Source organism: Pararge aegeria, chromosome 18 (genome assembly GCF_905163445.1).
Source record: "Pararge aegeria chromosome 18, ilParAegt1.1, whole genome shotgun sequence".
NCBI classification, from domain to species: domain Eukaryota; kingdom Metazoa; phylum Arthropoda; class Insecta; order Lepidoptera; family Nymphalidae; genus Pararge; species Pararge aegeria.
Window position 1 is genome coordinate 4,051,558 of NC_053197.1, and position 19,787 is coordinate 4,071,344.

The window sequence follows — 19,787 nt, forward strand, 5'->3', positions numbered from 1 at the left end:
CACCATGATTATTAATTTATTTTCGACTATTCATTCGTCATAAACTTTTTTTAATAATTTAAATAAATATATAGTTACATACTCTATTTCCCACACCGATTGAAGCGGTGATAGCCCAGTGGTTAGGACTTCGACTTCACATTCGGAGAGTTCGAATCCCAGCACGCACCTCTAACTTTTGTAAGTTATGTGCGTTTTAAACAATTAAAATATCACTTGGTTTAACGGTGAACGAAAACATCGTGAGGAAACCTGCATACCTGAGAGTTCTCCATAATGCTCTCATAGGTATGCAAAGAAAGTCCAACAATTCGCACTGGGACAGCGTGGTGGACTACGTCCTTAAACCCTTCTCATTGCGGAAGGAGACCCGTTCCGATGATGATACTCTATTATGGTGTAGGTTTAACTACAAAAAATGAGACAAGAATCTATGTTTGGTTTTGTTTGTTTCAGATGGACGGGCCGTAGTAAGCGTTTTTTTATTGTAGTAATTTACGTACCAAGCATAAAGTCCACCTGATGGAAAGTGGGAAAGTAAAGACTTCGCAGAGCAAGTCACACGTCCTGCAGAATGCCGCCCTGTATCCATAAACCTGAGGTCTTCGTTTTAAACCTCATGTGCCTGCAATTAGCCCGGCAACCGCGTCTTTACAATCGGAACAAAGCTTTGTTGCTAGTGTATACACGATTGAGCCGAACATATGTATCTACCTCCCCCTGAATAGCGCGGTAGAAGGTAACCTTAGCTACCTAAATAAATTGACGACCTCCCTGGCGTCTGAGATAACTCTGAGCGCTGTGAATTAAAGTGGGATGTTCCGGGTAGGGCAACGGGGGTATTTTTAATTTCTGAATTTTCAATGGTCTGGTCTGGTGGGCTTTGACCGTGGCTAGTTGACACCCTACCGACAAAACGTGCCGCTAAGCGATTTAAACCGCTTTGGGGTATGATTTCATACTCAACAACAGGTTAGCTCGCCTACACCACCACCACCATCTTAGACTGCATCATCACTTGCCATCAGTGGCTACATAAAATGATAAAAATCTCCAGTACGAGTTATCCAAACTTAAGGGTAGGCTTTTTATAACTCTTACAATGCCTACCCTTAAGTTTTATTCTCACTGTTTACCACTAGGTCGGATAGCAATCAAGGGCTAACTTGAATTGTAATTTAAAAAAAAAAGTGTTAGGTACTGATCCATAGCCCTTTCTTAAACCAGTTAATTAAGTAGGTTGGTCTTCAAACCTATATGACTCCCTGTGCCTGACTGGCAATTCTATCAACATCAGTTAAACCGTTCCCAAGATAACAAAAAACCGAGGTAAAAACAGCTTCACGTTTTTTTTACAGTAATAACTGACTGACCAATCAGATGGTCCACCTTATCGTAAGTGGAAAACCATCGCGTATGAACAGAGCAACATTTCACAGGGCATGCAAGGAGCTCGTCCTGTAACATGCCGCCCTGTGCCCATCAATTTGAGACGTAGGTGTTAAGTGATAAACGACTAAGACACCGGCAGGGTGATTACGAATCTCGCGATAGCAATGCGACAGGCGTAAATCTTGCAATCACTGCTGTCAAACGTCACTTTTGTTTATTTACTGTATGAATAAGTGACGTTGGACAACAGTGATTGCAAGATTTACGCCTGTCACATTGCTGTCGCTAGATACGTAATCACCCTGCGGGAGGTATCTTTGCATCGTTCGAGTCCATGTAGGACTGAGGTGCATCGATAATACATGCCATGATCATTGGTTGTCAATCAAATGTAATTTTAATTGTTTCTTGAAAACTATTTATTAAAATATCTGGCAAATATGAATTTATAGTTATCAAAAGTTAAATTATTTACCCACTTTATAAATTTACTGTAACATAAGTGACATGAGCCCTTATTACACCTGCAACCACGCTTTTCAGAAAGGAACACATCATTGTAACAATGCTGCTTAGAGGCAGAAGTAAGAATGGCAATAGTAGTTCCCGGACCAGCTCTGTGAAAAAAGCTTTACCACTTCAAAAATGTCGGGGAGGATACTAAGAACTTTCAACAGAAAAACCCCAACAAATAAAAATTGTTGGCCTAAAGCGGGATTCGAATACGTATATCTAGGACATACGATACAGTTAGGTAGGTCCAATTTCGAGAAGGAGGTTAACCGCCGAATCCAACTCGGATGGGCAGCGTTTGGGAATATTCGTGACATCTTTTCGTCAAAAATCCCTCAGTGCCTGAAGACCAAAGTCTTCGAACAGTGCGTGTTGCTAGTGATGACCTATGGCTCTCAAACATGGTCGCTAACTATGGGCCTCATAAGAAGGCTCAGAGTCACTCAGCGGGCGATGGAGAGAGCTATGCTCGGAGTATCTCTACGTGATAAAATCGGATATGTGGAGATCCGTAGAAGAACCAAAGTTACCGACATAGCTCAACGAGTCGCGAAGCTGAAGTGGCAATGAGCAGGGCACATAGTTCGGAGGGGGCATGGACGTTAGGGTCCCAATGTGCTGGAATGGCAGCCCCGCACTGGTAAAAGCAGCGTTGGTCGACCCCCGACGAGCTGGACGGACGACATTAGGCGCGTCGCAGATAGCCATTGGATTCAAGCGGCACAAAACCATGGCATTTGGAACTCCCTACAAAAGACCTATGTCCAGCAGTGGACGTCTATCGGTTGATATGATGATAATGATGAAGCGGGATTCGAACATAGGACCTCGTTGATGAACTTGCTGACCACTTTAGCAATGCTGTTACCGCAATAAATCAAACATCATATTACGCACAATGCCATGTCAACTACTATTGCAGCCTATACTTTGTTTGGTGAGTATGTAATAACTTGATAAGATAACAGCAATAGTAATAGGCGTATCCTAGTATTATATCATTGAGACGTCCGATTGGCGCAACGACCCTGCTTTCTGAGTCCAAGGCCGTGGGTTCGATTCCTTCAACTGGAAAATGTTTGCGTGATGAACATCAATGTTTTTAGGGTCTAGGTGTTTATATGTATATTATAAGTATTTATGTATATTATTCATGAAAATATTCATCAGTCATCTGAGTACCCATAACACAAGCTACGCTTACTTTGGGGCTAGATGGCGATGTGTGTGTATTGTCGTAGTATACTCGTATTTATTTATTTATTGTTTTTTAAGAGTCCCTTGAACATGAATGTCCCTTAAACTTTTTGTTAACAATAACGTATTACAAAGGCGTATTAGCGTTGCGAGGTATTTTCCACTAATCCATATTTTCGATATATTCTTCATTTGACAATAGCTCGCACACATCTGATCGCTGATGCTAGCTATGAGTTTTTTTTTTTGTAAACTTTATGTCAATAAATAAATAAATAATCCCTCGCAACCATTCTTTCACCATCACCATCATCATCACATTAACCGATTACCGGCCCACTACTTACCACGGGTCTCCTTCCACAATGAGAAGCGGTTAAGGCCGTAGTCCACAAAGCTGGCCCAGTGCGGATTGGTGGACTCCACACACCTTTGAGAAAATATAGAGAACTCTTAGGCATGCAGGTTACTTCACGATGTTTTCCTCCATCGTTAAAGCAAGTGATATTTTAATTAATTAAATCGCACATAACTTAAAAAAGTTAGAGATGCGTGCTGGGATGCGAACTCAGCCCCCCGAATGTGAAGTCGAGCTCCTACTCAATGCGCGATAACCGCTTCTCACTAACCTTTCATTATTCTGTATTTGTACAAAAAAACTCGCTTCTCGGTATGGTGAAGCGGTGATACTTCTTTTCTATTAAAACATTACAGGCGCTAACATCAAATAATTGGAGGCTTGAGTGTTTAACTGAATTTTGTCGAATTGCCATTGTAAACATACAGGTACTTGAGTGGTTTAACATCAGCAGCTTTAACAAATAGGGTATTGTAAAAGTAAAATTATACCTTATTTATTATGATGTTTATTTCGCCCTATTTATAGGATATATTATTTCTTGAACCGGATGCAATTGGCCAAGGATAGAGACCGGTAGTCATCTCTGGAGGAGGCCTTTACCCTCGCATGAGAGGGGTTCTTGCTAGAAGTTATATAACACCAGATAATTATTATTAATTCTCTTAAATGCGATATAGAACCACTTGTTATTTTTTTTTTTCTGTTTATTTTTTATTTATTTTCTTTGTATTTAATGTTTTCACGTAAAATCATAATATGTATTGCAATGTTATATATGCATTGTAAGCAAGGATTAAAAGGCTTTTTTATTTTTATTATTTATTTTATTTCTATTCTATTTAACCACTATTTAAAATTAAATGTATATTACACAGGGTAATGTCATGCAACAATTTTCTAAACGATGCTTGAGAATAGATTTCACGATGATTTTGTCATTCCACCATTAAATATAGCGGGGACGCTATAATAAAATCCAATTTTGAGAAAGTATCTTTCTTAAATAAGGAATTTTTTTGGAAATTTATAAATGAATTTTTTTTAAAAAGTTTTATAAATAAACGTCAAATATCGCATGAGGCCAAAAACTAACCTGGAAAAAATTGTGTGACATAACAAATGTATAATATGTGGAAAATGTATAACTATCTATAGTTAATATTATTATATCAATACAACTAAAAACCTTATAAATTAACTGAACATATTTTACAAAAATAACTCAAATAATTAAAATGCGGACGTTCTCCTCTAATCTAGCATTTTAAGTAGTTTCATTTTAAGGGTTGCCTGTCAATAGACTGCCTTTAATTATTTTTTTTTTAGTTACTTTCTTTAGGTCTTTCTTTCCATCTGTCTGTCTATCACTGGGTTGTATCCCTTTTTTCACTGTTAATGTACATATTTCTATTATCGTCTCTCTTTTCGAAGCTGTGATATGATCGTATGTCTTTATGGTCACGTTGTTGCTGATCATAACGATGTTAATATTTCTAGGAACCATTACTAAAAGAATTTAACAGTACTTGGCTTTCAAATCTTTTCTCAGGATTTTCCCCGCAGCTGATCTCGGTATGCTATCGATAAACAAAACGTCGTCTATCCTCTTATATGAAGCTACTTTATCGGCTACGAAGCCACAGAGATCTTTGGCACTTGCGTTTTTTCCAGGTTTTAGAGCGACAAAGGCTTTAGGTGACTCCCCTTTCGTTGCGTGAGGTACACCGACGACTGCTGCATCGCTGACAGCTGGATGGTCTCGGAGCAGAGCTTCTAACTCTGCTGGAGGTACTTGAAACCCTTTGACCTGTGATTACATAATTTGATTCAATAAAAAATTATATTTTAAGGAAATAGGGGTCATGATTTCATACTTATATCCTTCTTCTACTTGCCCACGTTATGTGGGGTCGGTACAACAGGTTTTCGTCAACATTGAAGACAAACTTGATATTTTGGTTTTTACCCATTCGATCCATTACTGGTACAGGCCGTGGCGTGCATAGAAGGTATGCACAGGGTATGCAGATGATATAAAACGAAGAAAATCTCCCGTAAAAGTTATAAATACTTAAGCCTACTTAGGCTTTTTATAACTCGTACTGGAGATTTTCTTCATTTTATATCATCTGGATACCCTGTGCATACCCTCTATGCACGCCATTGGGTAAAGGTAATGGGTACAGGCTTGCAGAATAAAAAGAGCTCTCCGTCTATCATGTTGTCCAAGTGTTGGGGTGCCGGTAGGGTGGTAACTAGCCACTGCCGAAGCCTCAAAGGCGAACCAGAGAAGATTCAGAAATTAAAAGTTACGAGATTGCTCCTGCCAGGATTCAAACCCGAAACCTGTCAAATCAAACCATGGGACTCATCATAGAAATCGTAGAAGAGAAGAAATTACCTTAATCAGTTCCTTTAATCGATCACAAACTTTGAGCACTCCATTTTCGTCAACCATCGCTAAGTCTCCGGTTCTGAACCAACCGTCACCTGTGAACACATCGGCGTTGGCCTCGGGGTTGTTCCTATAACCTTTCATAACTTGTGGTCCTCTAACTAATAGTTCACCCAACTAAAAAAAAATGCTTTATTTGTATAAAAAAATGAATGAATAGCATACCTCGTCAGTCATCGCTCAATAATAAATCCAAACTAATTATAAATTCACCAATGTGATTTTTTGTTCGTTTGTCCTTTTTTAGAAGCAACCAATAAACTTTGGTATGCAGTATAGAATTAGTGGAAAGAACGGAAAATAACAAAGGCTGCTTTACCGCTATATGGCGCGGACTCATTTAGTAAAAGAACAAAATGGCCCTAAACATCAGTTCGCTTTCAATAAACCTTATCAGTATTTTATCTTAAACATCTTATTTCGACATTTTTGGAACCAGAACTGATGTAGGGATCTTCTCTAGGTTCGTAAATGTGGTTTGTGGATGTTCTCGCACCAACATTTTAGTCTTTTTCATATTTTCTGTAGTTACTGATGTTAAAGAGGTTGTGCCCTTTTGGTCTCAGAATTAGGAACATACAGAACACTCACAGCCATTATTGCATGCAGTTCATTGTGTCCACGTCTCACTTCACACCCGCGGAATGTGCTCACAAACTTTTTCATTCCATTTTATGGTAAAAGTTAAGAATATTAGGCGTAAAATAATTACTTTTATGTGCTGAATGGTATGAAGTGACTAACCACCTGTTCGAGGAACACTACTAAAGTGGAGTGGTTCTTGAGGCTTTAATATTAGTCGTGTAAACGGTTTCTGTATGTTCTTAACTCTGTGATTTTAGTTATCTTTGAGTTTAATTTTAGCCCTTAAATTTAGCAAACCATCTAAAAGTTGCTGCATGTGATGGAGCAGATTGCAGACCCTCAGAGCCCTTTACAACTATGCCTTTATTAAAGCGATAGAAAATGATGATTTGAATTTAAAATTCATATAATATAATAGGATTTGAACCTGCGTCTCTCTGGCAATCGCGGCTTGACCGCTTTAACCAATAAAACTACGGCTCTCCTGCCGTCGATGCCGTAATTAGTAAATGCCTTTTTACATCAATCTTATAGCGACTGTAGCGACATCTAGTAGGAAACATTTTAGTTTCGATCTACTTTTTCAAAGGTTCAAATACTGCCGGTTCCGAAATTTTTTATATGCATATATTTACATGCATAAAATTGATAATTCCTCTAACTGTAGGTAAAAACAATAATAAAAAAAAAAAAAAAAAAATGATTATAATTTACACTTACCTGATTAGGCCCTAAGCTTCTGAGTTCCGCATCAACAACCATCATTTCAGTATTAGGTACCGCGTTACCAACGACGCCGTAATCTTCAATATCTTTGTGACCCAAAGCTATTACTGGAGAAGTCTCTGTGAGACCGTATCCTTGATTGTACCGGATCTGGCGCTGTAATAAAAATCCTATTATAGTGTAAAGGACTACGTAATCGATAAAAAAGCTCCAATGTTAATTAATTTCTCTAACCAGGTTGCTCTTCTAATAATTTTAAATAACAATGTGAGATGGTGATAACCAAAAAAAAACACCCGGCTAAGTTTGTTGTGGGTTTCTTCTTAGATCAAGACGTGTTTGGAACCCTCATAGTTTTAGTTTTAAAATTACGAATATATTTAAGTTATCGCCATAATCTCACTACCGTGCAATTCGCATGTAATGTACGCATCAAAAGTGCCATCTATGGGCCTACTTAAATAAAGATATATTTGACTTTGACTTTGACTTTGATTTTGACTTTGACTTATAGTTACTCAATGTTTTTTTTTGGCCGCTAATCTTAATTAAATACCCATTGCCTATAAACATAACAACATGTAGCAGGGCACGCGAGAAATACGTCCTCCAGATCGCAACACAGCGACAGCGGCAGAAATGGGCTAGTACTTCCCGGATGAGCTCTGTCACAAAGTGTTTACTAGGAAATGGATATGAACTGTTCTAGCGGGATAGCTAATTAGTTTTATGCCAAGCCAAGTTTGCGGTGGGCTTATAAGTTATTATAAGACCAGAGTATCATTGGAATCCTCATGGCTTGAGGTTTAGGTGTAAAAAAAAATCTTATGTGTAAGTAACTAAGTACCATTTTTCACTACAGTGGGAGACAGTGCATTTGTATATAAATATAACCAGCTAATGCCCGCGGCTTCGTACGCGGTTTTTATTTTTCATGAATCCTGCGGAATCCGTATATTTTCCCGGGATAAAAAGCAGCCTGTGAATCCAGGGTATAATCTATCTCCATTCCAAAATTCAGTCGTTTTTGCGTGAAAGAGTAAAAAACATCCATCCATCCACAAAAACTTTCGAATTTATAATATAAGTAAGATTAAACTCTGCTTCGAATTTGATTTGATAAAAGAAAGTTGGAAAATATACAAAGATAATATATGTTGTATAATAATACAACATATATGGGTAAATGAAGCAATTTAAACGCGATTGTTATGCAAAATAGTGACGCATTTTTAAATAGGTATAATAACATGAACAGCTAGCCAATAAGTTGACATTGTACGTTTGTATGGAACTGGTGTGTTTTAAAACATTATATCTTCTACGTGATGTTGTGGTACAAATTAATTTAAAGATTAAATAACCAGAAATGTACGTAAAATGACCAGAAATTTAACCACCACCATCGCTACTTTTCTGGAGCACTAAAAAAAGGTCTACAATTTTTATCATTAACATTATCTTCTTTTTTTTGGGCGCATCTTGACTGGCGCAGTGGGCAGCGACCCTGCTTTCTGAGGCCGTAGGTTCGATTCCCACAGTTGGAGAATGTTTGTGTGATGAACATGAATTTTTTTAAGTGTCTTTATGTTTATCTGTTTATCATGAGTATTTATGTGTATTATTCATAAGAATATTCATCAGTTATCTTGGTACTCATAACACAAGCTACGCTTACTTTGGGGCTAGATGGCGATGTGTGTAATGTCGTATTATATATTTATTTATTTAACATAAATGATATACGTCCACTGCTGTGCACAGGTCATTTGTAAAGACTTTCTCACTCCGCGCTCCAATGCTGTTGGCACAGAAGCGACATCCTGCGTCTCCCTCCAACTCGCTTGATGTATATCCACTTTTTTTACAGTAATAATTACTGAACCAAACCGTTGGCCCACCTGATGGTAAGTTGAAAACCCTTGCCAATATAGAGGAACAAAGCCTATATAAATAAATAAATAAATATACTACGACAATACACACATCGCCATCTAGCCCCAAAGTAAGCGTAGCTTGTGTTATAGGTACTAAGATGCCTGATGAATATTTTTATGAATTACTAGATGTGCCCTGCGGCTTGCCCGCGTAATTTTGGGAGGCAGCGTACTGCTACATAGTCTACACCAATAGTCAAATATGACATTTTGAGATTTTTTCACAAACATTTTTTTTTTATGAAAAGTATACTATATTAGTTCTAATACCTCCAAGAATATGTATAAAAAGTTTCATGAAGATCGGTTCAGTAGTTTTCGCGTGAAAGAGTAACAAACAAACTTTCATTCACATTTATAATATTAGTAGGGAAGTAGGGATAGGGATATACATAAATACTTAGAAAATACATAAAACACCCAGCCACTGAAAAACATTCATGCTCATCACTCAAACATTTCCCAGTAGTGGGAATCGAACCCACGGCCTTGGGCTCAGAAAGCAGGGTCGCTGCAAACTGCGCCAATCGGCCGTCACTACATACAATATACACAACTAGTAGAGCATGCAAGAAACATGTTTTTCAAAGTGCAGCCATATATCTATCATTCTCAGACACAGCACGGCTAGCATGCGCGGGAGACAATCATTTCCCTGGGGAAAGGATAAAAATTTATTGTCTCCCACAGCTTTATCAACTGTCAGAGCATTGGCACACAGATGGAAATAATATCCAAATCACAAGTGTAATAATAAACGTGGGTAAACGTCTCCTATTCCATGTTCCCGTGCTTTAGCAGACGACGGAGGACACGTTAATTATATCCCCTCTCCGGGGATTTAATTTTTGTCTCCTGTCTGTGCCAGCCCTGCATGGCTAGCATGGCCAGGAGACATTTATATCCCAGGGGAAAGGATATAAATTTATCTTCGCCCATAGCTTTATCAACTCTGAGAGCGATGGCGCATAAGTGCAAATAATATATGTGTATTAATAAACGGAGGTAGACTTCTCCTATTCCATATTCCAGTGAATTAGCAAGTGGGCACGTTAATTATATCCCTTGTGAGGGGATATAATCGGGGGATATAATTTTTATCTCCCGCCCGTGCTAGCTCTGCTACTGGTGTTAAGTCTCACGAGTCTGTAATTCCACTAACTCTAGAACGGAATACAGCTAGACTGAATAAAGGCAGAAATAAGCATGGTGTACGAGTAGTACTTCCCAGAACGAGCTCTGTCACAAGCAGCTCTCCTAGTACTTAACAGATTATATTTAATTCCTAAATTGCTCAAATTTATTTTTATTTTGTTTAGCGCTTGTGCATGCCGTCGTGAATGAGCGAATGAATACACTTTTGTTGTGCACCAGGGAAATAAAAAATATAACAGAAAAAAAGAATACATAGTGCAAGTTAGATAGGTACAATTTGGCGGCCTTATCGCTACATCTCTTCCTGCCTGACAAAAAGCCTAGTAAAATTGCCGCATAGAATCCAACCAGTTCCGAAAAATGAATTTATAATTTCCATACCCCTTCCAGGGTAAGCGCGCATCGAAGCGTAAGTAACCATAAGGTGAGATCACAGGCCGTAGCATAATCGTAACTTGTGATTAAGTTTTATATTAGGAAAGCAATTACAAAATTGAAACGGTGATGGCGCATTGGGAAGGAGCTCGACTTCACTTTCGGGGGGCCGAGTTCGAATCCCAGCACGCACCTCTAACTTTTCTCAGTTATGTGCGTTTTAAGTAATTAAAATATCACTTGCTTCAACGATATAGGTAAACATCGTGAGGAAACCTGCGTGCCTGAGAGTTCTACATAATGTTCTGAAAGGTGTGTGGAGCCCACCAATCCGCACTGGGCTAGCGAGGTGGACTACGGCCTTAACCCCTTCTCATTGTGGAAGGATACCCGCTCTGATATATGCTCTGGTATGGGTCGGTAATGGGTTGATGTGTAATGATGATGATGATAACAAAATTGTTACCATTTACCTGTACTTTACTAAGGAATCTTTCAACATCACTTGCAGCCATTCCTGCAGCGCCATTAATGACGTTATCGATATACCGATACGTGTTAGAAGAGGCCAGGGGATGGTTTGTCATGAGCAATACTGAAAAAAAAACATCTTTATTATACGAGCGCTTGGCTGAATCGGAATTGGTGAAATCGGACCTGATGGCATGTTTCGATTGCATGCTAAAAGGTATCAAAATTAAGCTTAATTTGCTATACTCCGCGAAAAGCAGGAGAATCTGTGTGGTGTAATTTATAATTTCTCCAAACAGATCTTCGGCAATATACCATCTACGCACGTTTCGCTCCGAAACCGGAGCCTCCTCAGGAGATGTTGACTTTACAATGAATAATTGTTAAGACACAACTGAAAGCTTAATTTCTATAATATATCATGGATTTCCGCAAAGTAACGCCTGCTTCTATCCAATATGCTAAAAGGTACCCATTGGTTCCTTTATTGGAACTTGTCTTGACTCTGTTCTGCTTAAAGAATAGTCCTATTATAGTATAAATTACTACGTAATCAATAAAAAGCTTAGGTGAATTACTGCTCTAACCAGGTTGCTCTTCTAATTATTTAAAATAACAATGATGGATGGTGATAACAAAAATAAACACCCGGCTAAGATTTTTGTGGGCTTCTTCTTAGACCAGGACGCGTTTGGAACCCTCATAACTTTAGTTTTAGGTTTAGGAATATGGTTACCGCCATCATCTCTCTACCGTGCAAACATTTCTCAAGTAATGTACGCATCAAAAGTGCCATCTTTGGCACTTTGACTCAGTCTTTTATCTTTTTCCATCGAAATTTATTGTTTATTCTTTTTAATAAGAAATTTAGAAAAATACCACTGTAATGAAGTAAATCTAAAGATAATAAAAATTGTTATTAGACAGATTGCAAGTGTACAGAGTCTTGCCCACGAAAGGCATGCAAATGTTTTCAAAAAAAAAATTAGAACTGTTATTGATATTGACCTGTACACAATAAGAATATATCAAACCATTAACTTGTCAACCTTTATAGACAAATACAATAGCAAAATTAAAATTACGTTTTTGAAATACAGATCAATTTAGAAATGAAAAATTAAATTCACTGATGCCACATACAAATAAGATCTTGTGTAGATCATAAAGAATACTAGCTGACCCGTGCAACTTCGTCTGCACCAAAACGGTTATTACCGGAAAACACAAATAAATTGACATTTTCTAAAAATGAATCCTAGCTAGATCGATTTATCGCCTCCGAAACCCCCTGAATACTAAATTTCATGAAAATCGTTGGAGCCGATTCCAAGATTCCAATTATATACATATTTACAAGAATTGCTCGTTTAAAGATATAAGATTAGATATGTACAAGAATTGCTCGTTTAAAGATATAAGGTATGTGATTAACAGTGTCGAGCATACCTGGTAACTTAGACACATAAATACAGGGCGGTATGTTCCATGTTCAAGGAGCTTACATATTCCAATAACTTAGACGGCCCACCTCCTTGGTCCCTCTCAATTATTACCATAGAAAAAAAGGGCTCTCACTAAGCGCTATCCTACTATCATCTTAAGAAACTTGCCAATGCAGTCAAGAGGTCAATTGTATAAAAGATCATCTTACTGAAGAAAGTCGGTCGAACTGCAAATGGTATTTACCCAATGGTGGCGCAACGAACAACCAGTTAACCTTATGATTCTCCAGCGTGTGAAGAAATACCTCGGGCTGGAACTTCGCCAGCGTCACCAGCTTAATGCCCTGGCTCATCTTATGAAACATGATCGCTGTGGCTGCATAGATGTGGAAGAAGGGAAGTACTGCCAGCACGACGTCTTGATGTGTATCTTTAAAGAAATTCGTTCATTCGTCCATCAGTCAATACATTATCATTATTATCAATCCTTTAACGAAACACGATAGGGTTTCCTGTCAGAAAAAGAAGGGTAGTCGCCGGCAGGCCGAGTGCGGATTCGTAGACTTCACACGCCTTTGAGAACTTGGAGAACTCTCAAACATGCAGATTTCCATACGTAGTTTGCCCAGCATTTTTAGTTTGGTTATTTTAATATAGTTCTCTCTGTGAATAAAAATTTGACCAAAATAATAATTACAAACTAATATTTATATTTACAAAAATATAATTAATTTTTTTCTTAAATCTGTTCTACTTTGGTATTGTTGGAAGCATACATTTGTTGAAGGTACCGCCATATACCACCACACGCACACGCGTACATAGTGCAACCCTCATCACGCCACGGCACCATCTTCATTATAGAAATTCTGAACCCTTACCCGGGTTCCTTAATTTTATATCATTTTTAAAAATATAAGTTCGAGTAAATATTAAAAAATAACTATGTAAGGACAATGCACATAACACCATCTAGCCCCAAACTAAGCGTATCTTGTGCCATGGGTTAACTTATGTTTTTTTAATGAATAATATACATAAATATTTATAATAAAATATAAACACCCAGACACTGAAAAACATTCATGTTCATCACACAAACATTTTCCAGTTTTGGGAATCGGATCCACAGCCTCGGAGTCAGAGAACAGGGCTACTGACCGCTACGCCAATCAATTGTGGTGACTAATTTGTTATTTACTTTGCTATAAAAAAATTGCTATATATTTTTTTTTATTTCAATTTTATCTTTCCCCATCATCATCTGTTCGTTTATTATGATTTCTAATTCGTTTTATCAAATATATAACGATAACTACAAAACAAAGAGTCATAATGGTATATCTATGAAGTACGCATCGTACAGGCTAAAAACAGAGTGGTCTTTGTGTAAGTTACGGATCTTCTAACGAGTTATAAAGTATATTTATCGTGTACCTAATTAACAAACATAATCTCTTAAATAAGTCCCATCTCATTTCCTGCAAAAAGTACATATAATTTATTACCTGTAGTATCCTCATGACATCTTATTTTTGGTTCATTAAACTGTTCACAGTTTACCACGATATTCCTATGTGTTAATTCTACTCCTTTTGGCAGTCCTGTAGTACCACTTGAATACGGTAAAAAGCAAATATCCTTGCTATCTCTTCTCACTTCTTTTAAACATGATAAATCTACATAAACATCCTCGCTGAGTTCATTGAACGCAATCGTTCCTTCAGGGATTGGCTCTCCATTAGTTTTGACGACTATTATGGGGATGTCCACTTTTGCTAGTTTTAAAGCTTGCTTAACAACTTCAATAAGGCTTGGTAACGTGACTATAACCTTGGCATCCGACATAAGTAATTGTCGTTGGACCTCGTCTGTAATGAGATGTTTTGTACAGGTATAACAAGCGTTTTAAACAAAGTTAAAAAAGTTGTACTAAAATGTATACAATCGTCAAAAAAACTGATAACTGTATCGTTGGTGAAGTAGTTTGTATTTGGATTCTGCATTACGGATCATGCTTTGTCTAATTTAGGATGATACTTTTGGCAGGTCGGCACGCGTGTAAACTTTACTTCCGGCTTACTTTATCTTTTCCGGTAGAATATAATACACATAATTTCGTTCTTTAGTAACGGGTACCGCCCACTTAGTGAATGCCACGCGTAAAGAACAACTGCAGACTATCGAAATCGAAGGTTTTAAAATAAAATAAATCGAACCTCAACCAACTAAATTATCTTACAATATTATTATTTTATGTAAATATTAAAGATGCAAATACCTTCTCTATCCATCAAAAAATTATTTATAAAAAAAAATTTCACATATGTAACAAACTACTATTTTTCGATATATGATACACATGCTCATTACCAGTAGTGTAGCATGTTAAATTCAAAGATGGGAATGATTTTATCAAAAAATAAATGAATAATTTAATATTTTGTATCATAAATTATAATCTGATTATACAGCATTGCCATGAAACTATCAATTCAAAGTTATATGAAAAGAATAATAGAATAGGTTCATTAAGGATTATACAATACCTCATTCCTACAGCGAGCTGTCAAAATTATCATCCTAAATTAGACAAAGCATGATTTTGTTAATTTCTGGTTCCGCTTGGGCTATGTTGGGTTTTTCTATAGGTAATTCTTAGTACATACCATTCCGGAGTTAGAAAATTGACATTATTTAGCCGTCGTGCTTCAGCGAGCACAATAAGCTAAATATATGACAATGTGTTCTAGTTATACTATTCTTTCTATTTTTTCTACATAAATTGAACCAGAGAAACTTTCATTCCACATAGATTAGTTACATTAGTCTCAATTTCAGATTATAAATAAATATATATAAATATATTACGACAGTACACACATCGCCACCTAGCCCCAAAGTAAGCGTAGCTTGTGTTATGGGTACTAAGACAGCTGATGAATATTGTTATGAACATAATACACAGAAATACTTATAATATACAGATAAACACCCAGACACTGAAAAACATTCATGTTCATCACACAAACATTTTCCAGTTGTGGGAATCGAACCCACGGCCACGACTTAGAAAGTAGGTTCGCTGCCCACTGCGCCAGTCGGCCGTCAGATTATAATTACTTCATGTGACAAATGGAATTCGGAAACGCTAGTGTAACATCTATATGTACAATATTCATGTACAACAATATTTATGCAAACGTACATGAACTTTTAAATACTTACGTGGCTTGTAAACGGGATTTATCGTACTTATAACTCCACCGGCCTCTAAAATACCCATCGCAACCAAAGGAAAATCTGGCACATTTGGTAACATTATCATCACAGTATCGCCATCTCGTATTTTTAACTTTTTACGAAGATTCGCTGCAAATGTGTGAGATAATTTAAACGCTTGCTCGTATGTGTATCCTCTGCCAGTTTCTGCACAAACCTGTAATTAAAAATACTCATAGGTTTCATAAATCGAATATTCACATTTTTAGTGCAAGGGAGACTTGTGGGTCCATAATTTTTTAGCATTGATAAAAATGACCCCAGTATTCCTATAGTAAGTTGTTACGTTGACAGCACCCGTTTAGTTTTAGTTTCACCGTTTGAAATTTATCTAAAATATTTTTTTCTAATTAACAGAACGATCTATAATTGAATAATGCGTTCTGGGTGTTTCTTACGGTAGCGGTTCTGAAGTGCTTTAGCAATATTTGCTAAAGCGGGAATGCCATCTTGTGAAAAAAAATAGCGTCACTACCGCGGAGAGTCCGAAGAAGCAGCAACATTCTAGTTCAGCTTTCTGCTGATGAATATAGATAGGATGGATAGATGGAGAATGTGGAAACCTATGCAAAGGATGCCATCCTTTTTAATAGGCAAATACCAACGTAGTTTCCTTTTTTATGCTTTTAAATGTAATTTAACTAATTAATCTTTGTTGTCTTATAAATAAAGATATTAATTAAAAAATATTAATATTCAAACACACTAATAAAGGGATAAACTTCGACAATATTAAAGTATGTTACTTACCGCCATAGTTCTTTCGGGCCATTTGTCCAAATTATGCCACACATAGTGGTACAACGTGTTATTTGGAATCTCAATAGGTTTGTATGGAGATTTAATGATTCCATCCTGTGTCCAAAGACTTTGATTCCTTACACTAACAATACATGCAGAGCCATCCTGCAAGACTCTTAAGGATTTATTCGATGTCCTCAAAATCTTTGAAAACATTTTCTTTACTTGTCGTGCTGTGGGAGACAATAATAAGAACTTGTAATAGTTTCGGTAGATCAATGTCACTAAAGATAAAGTTTATCTTATGATAAAGGTGTTTTGCTTATTCTTATCATACCAACTTTTCCAAATCAATTTAATCGCTCCTTTTATCTTTCTTTTATCAAACAACCCGAAGCGGCATATGCTACTTCACAGGCCACCTGTGAAGTTGCATTTGCCGCATTATAGTTATATAATAAAAAATAGATTGCAATAGCTGCGAGTAGCTAAAGTTGCGAAACAGTGTTGGCATTATATTCTACCATAAAAATCGTTTCCAATCATATTTCTAGATTACAGCGTACCTAACTTCTACTACTGTTTTATTCGTTTTAGAACGGTGAACTATTGTCTACTAACATTATTGGTAGATAATAAAGGAAATTCATATACAGATAAATTAAAAAAAAATTGTATTGAAAAACACCTAGTACGACTTACGAGTGCAAGCAACGTGGTGGGGCAGCGGTATTTACCCGGTTATTAGAAACCAGCCAGACCAGACCAGCTCCTTAATTTTTTATCATTGTAAGCCAGGCGGCTGGCGGTGCTCTATCTACATAACTTGTATATTTATTTGTATAAATATACAAGTTAAGTAGATAGAACTTGTATATTTATTTGTATAAATATACAAGTTAAGTAGATAGAGCACGGTCGGCACCCGCACTACCTATCACAAACACGCGGTTAACTCATATGAGGCACATGTCTGATTCCATGCAGACAGACTTATTGTGAACTAAGGTATCATCGTCATCAACCCATTGCCAGCCCCTTTTACAGGGCACGGGTCTCCTCTCACAATAACAAGTTTATACCGTAGTCCACCACGCTGGCCAATTGCGGATTGGTGGATTTCACATTCTTTTCAGAACGTTATAGGTAACTTTCAGGCATACAGGTTACCTTGCGATGTTTTCCTTTACGTTCATTTAAGCAAGTAATATGTACTTGCTTAAAACGCACGTTACTTGGAAAAGTTAGAGATGCGTACAGGGATTTCAACTCGGTCAGGTTATCATAAAAATAAACAATTCGGAATTGGGAATTAAAGAAAATATCGACAATGTGGCATATATTTAAAAAATTGTAACAGAGCAATCTGCTGAGTTTCTTGCCGTCTCTTCTCGAAGGAATCTACCTTCCGAACCAGTGGCAGAGTCACTACGAACAGACTGATTTGACGTTTCAAAGGTGCTTATAAACTGGGCCTACTACAAAATTTAGAATTTGAATTTCCTCAGGGACACAGGGCGGCACTTTGTAGGAAGTCCTTTCATGCCATGCGATGTGTTGCTCTGATTATAGGCTATAGTTTTTCAATAACCACCAAGTTAGCCATCTGCTAAATGTTGTAGTTGCGAATTCGCATTGCACCGATCCGATTACTGGGATGCGTTTTCGCCAAGGTCAATATGGCGTTTCCCTCAACAATCGTCAACCGTACCTACACACGCATTTTGTACTAAAATGATAACAAAGACCTTTATACATTTGCGCACTGTTGCTATTATTAAATTAATATGAATAAATATACTCTGACAATACACACATCTAGCCCCAAAGTAAGTGTAGCTTCTGTTATGGGTACTAAGATGAGTGATGAATATTTTTATGAATAACTAGCTGTACCCTGCCACGCTTCGCTGTGGCACATTGTGATTGAATGGTTGAGAAAAATAGACAAAAACAATCATTGATGCGTATTATATATCATATTAAAATTTCAGCCCGGTCGGTGGAGAACTTTTTGAGTTTTTGAAGCGTACCAACATAAGATTTTTATATTTATAGATATACAAAAATACTTATAATATACAGATACACTCAGTCACTGAAAAACATTCATTATCATCACACAAACATTTTTCTAGTTGTGGAAATCGAACCCACGGCCTTGGACACAGAAAGCAGGATCGCTGCCCACTGCGTCAACTGACTGTCTAAATTAATTAGTAAGAATGTTTAGCTGAGGATTATGAGATCCTTGGTTCGAGTCCCGGGTCGGCCCAAACATGTTAGATATTGGGTTTTTTTTTCTGTTGAAACAATTATCAGTACAAACCTTGGTGTAAGGTTATTGGCACTATCAATCTTAAGCACATTAAACCTTTGTCCCGGTTACTATCACTAGCTTAGGACAATAGTAGTCAAAGCTCACCAACCCAAATTTGAGCAGCGTTGTGGGTCCAAAGTGAAAGTCAAATATGGTGGTGAATATAGTAAAAAAAAGAAAAGATTTTCGGTTCATCTATTTTTTTAAAGTATATAGTAAGTAATGTATTTTATAAAAAGAACATACACACAACAATATTATCGGTCTATATTTTTCCTCTGAAAATTTTATAGGCATATTATCTGTATCATATTATTAAACGTACAATAGATATATCAAGCGGCGTTTAATAACAACGCAGGCTTGTACCTACCGGTTTACCGGCGTAAGACAATAACAAAAGAACTATGTACTTACAAAAAATATACGTGCTAGCTGTTCTACCAACCGTATTAGCATATAAGAGTCCAGATGATAGGATATGATCACTTAACGATAGTTTAAATGATACTAAACGCTTAACGATGAGAGAAAGTAAACACAGCGGCACAGACAAGTCCTCGGGAAAACTGTAAACATAGTCACAATTACTGCACGTACGAGTACGTGTGTTATTGAAGTTTGTCGAGTGTTGTCCGCCTCACGACCGATTTTCCCTTCAAGGGGAATATTTTTGTACGGAGTCAGGATTACTTAGTGCAACTTTGATATCATATATTTTGGATACCTGGCAGTTTAAGGGATTTTAATTTTGTATCTTATATATATAAACCTTTTTGGCTTTAATACAAATAAGCCGCGACAACCTAGTGGTTAGGACCTCCTTTTCAGC

General features: G+C 37.1%; 1 protein-coding gene across 2 annotated transcripts; it reads right to left on the reverse strand.

Annotated features, from left to right (window-relative positions):
- Positions 1-4,979: 4,979 nt before the first annotated feature.
- LOC120631612 (4-coumarate--CoA ligase 1) lies at positions 4,980-19,539 on the reverse strand. 2 transcript variants are annotated; one of them, XM_039901262.1, is made up of 9 exons: positions 19,404-19,539; positions 16,645-16,868; positions 15,841-16,051; positions 14,121-14,483; positions 12,857-13,042; positions 11,170-11,291; positions 7,224-7,385; positions 5,865-6,035; positions 4,980-5,270 (listed from the first exon to the last, which is right to left on the reverse strand). In XM_039901262.1, exons 2-9 carry the CDS (start codon positions 16,849-16,851, stop codon positions 4,980-4,982), a joined length of 1,713 nt encoding a protein of 570 aa, XP_039757196.1. In that variant the 5' UTR covers positions 16,852-16,868; positions 19,404-19,539. The 2 variants fall into 2 exon arrangements, with proteins under 2 accessions (XP_039757196.1, XP_039757195.1); XM_039901261.1 differs by having other exon boundaries at positions 19,373-19,539.
- Between the last annotated feature and the right edge of the window lie 248 nt (positions 19,540-19,787).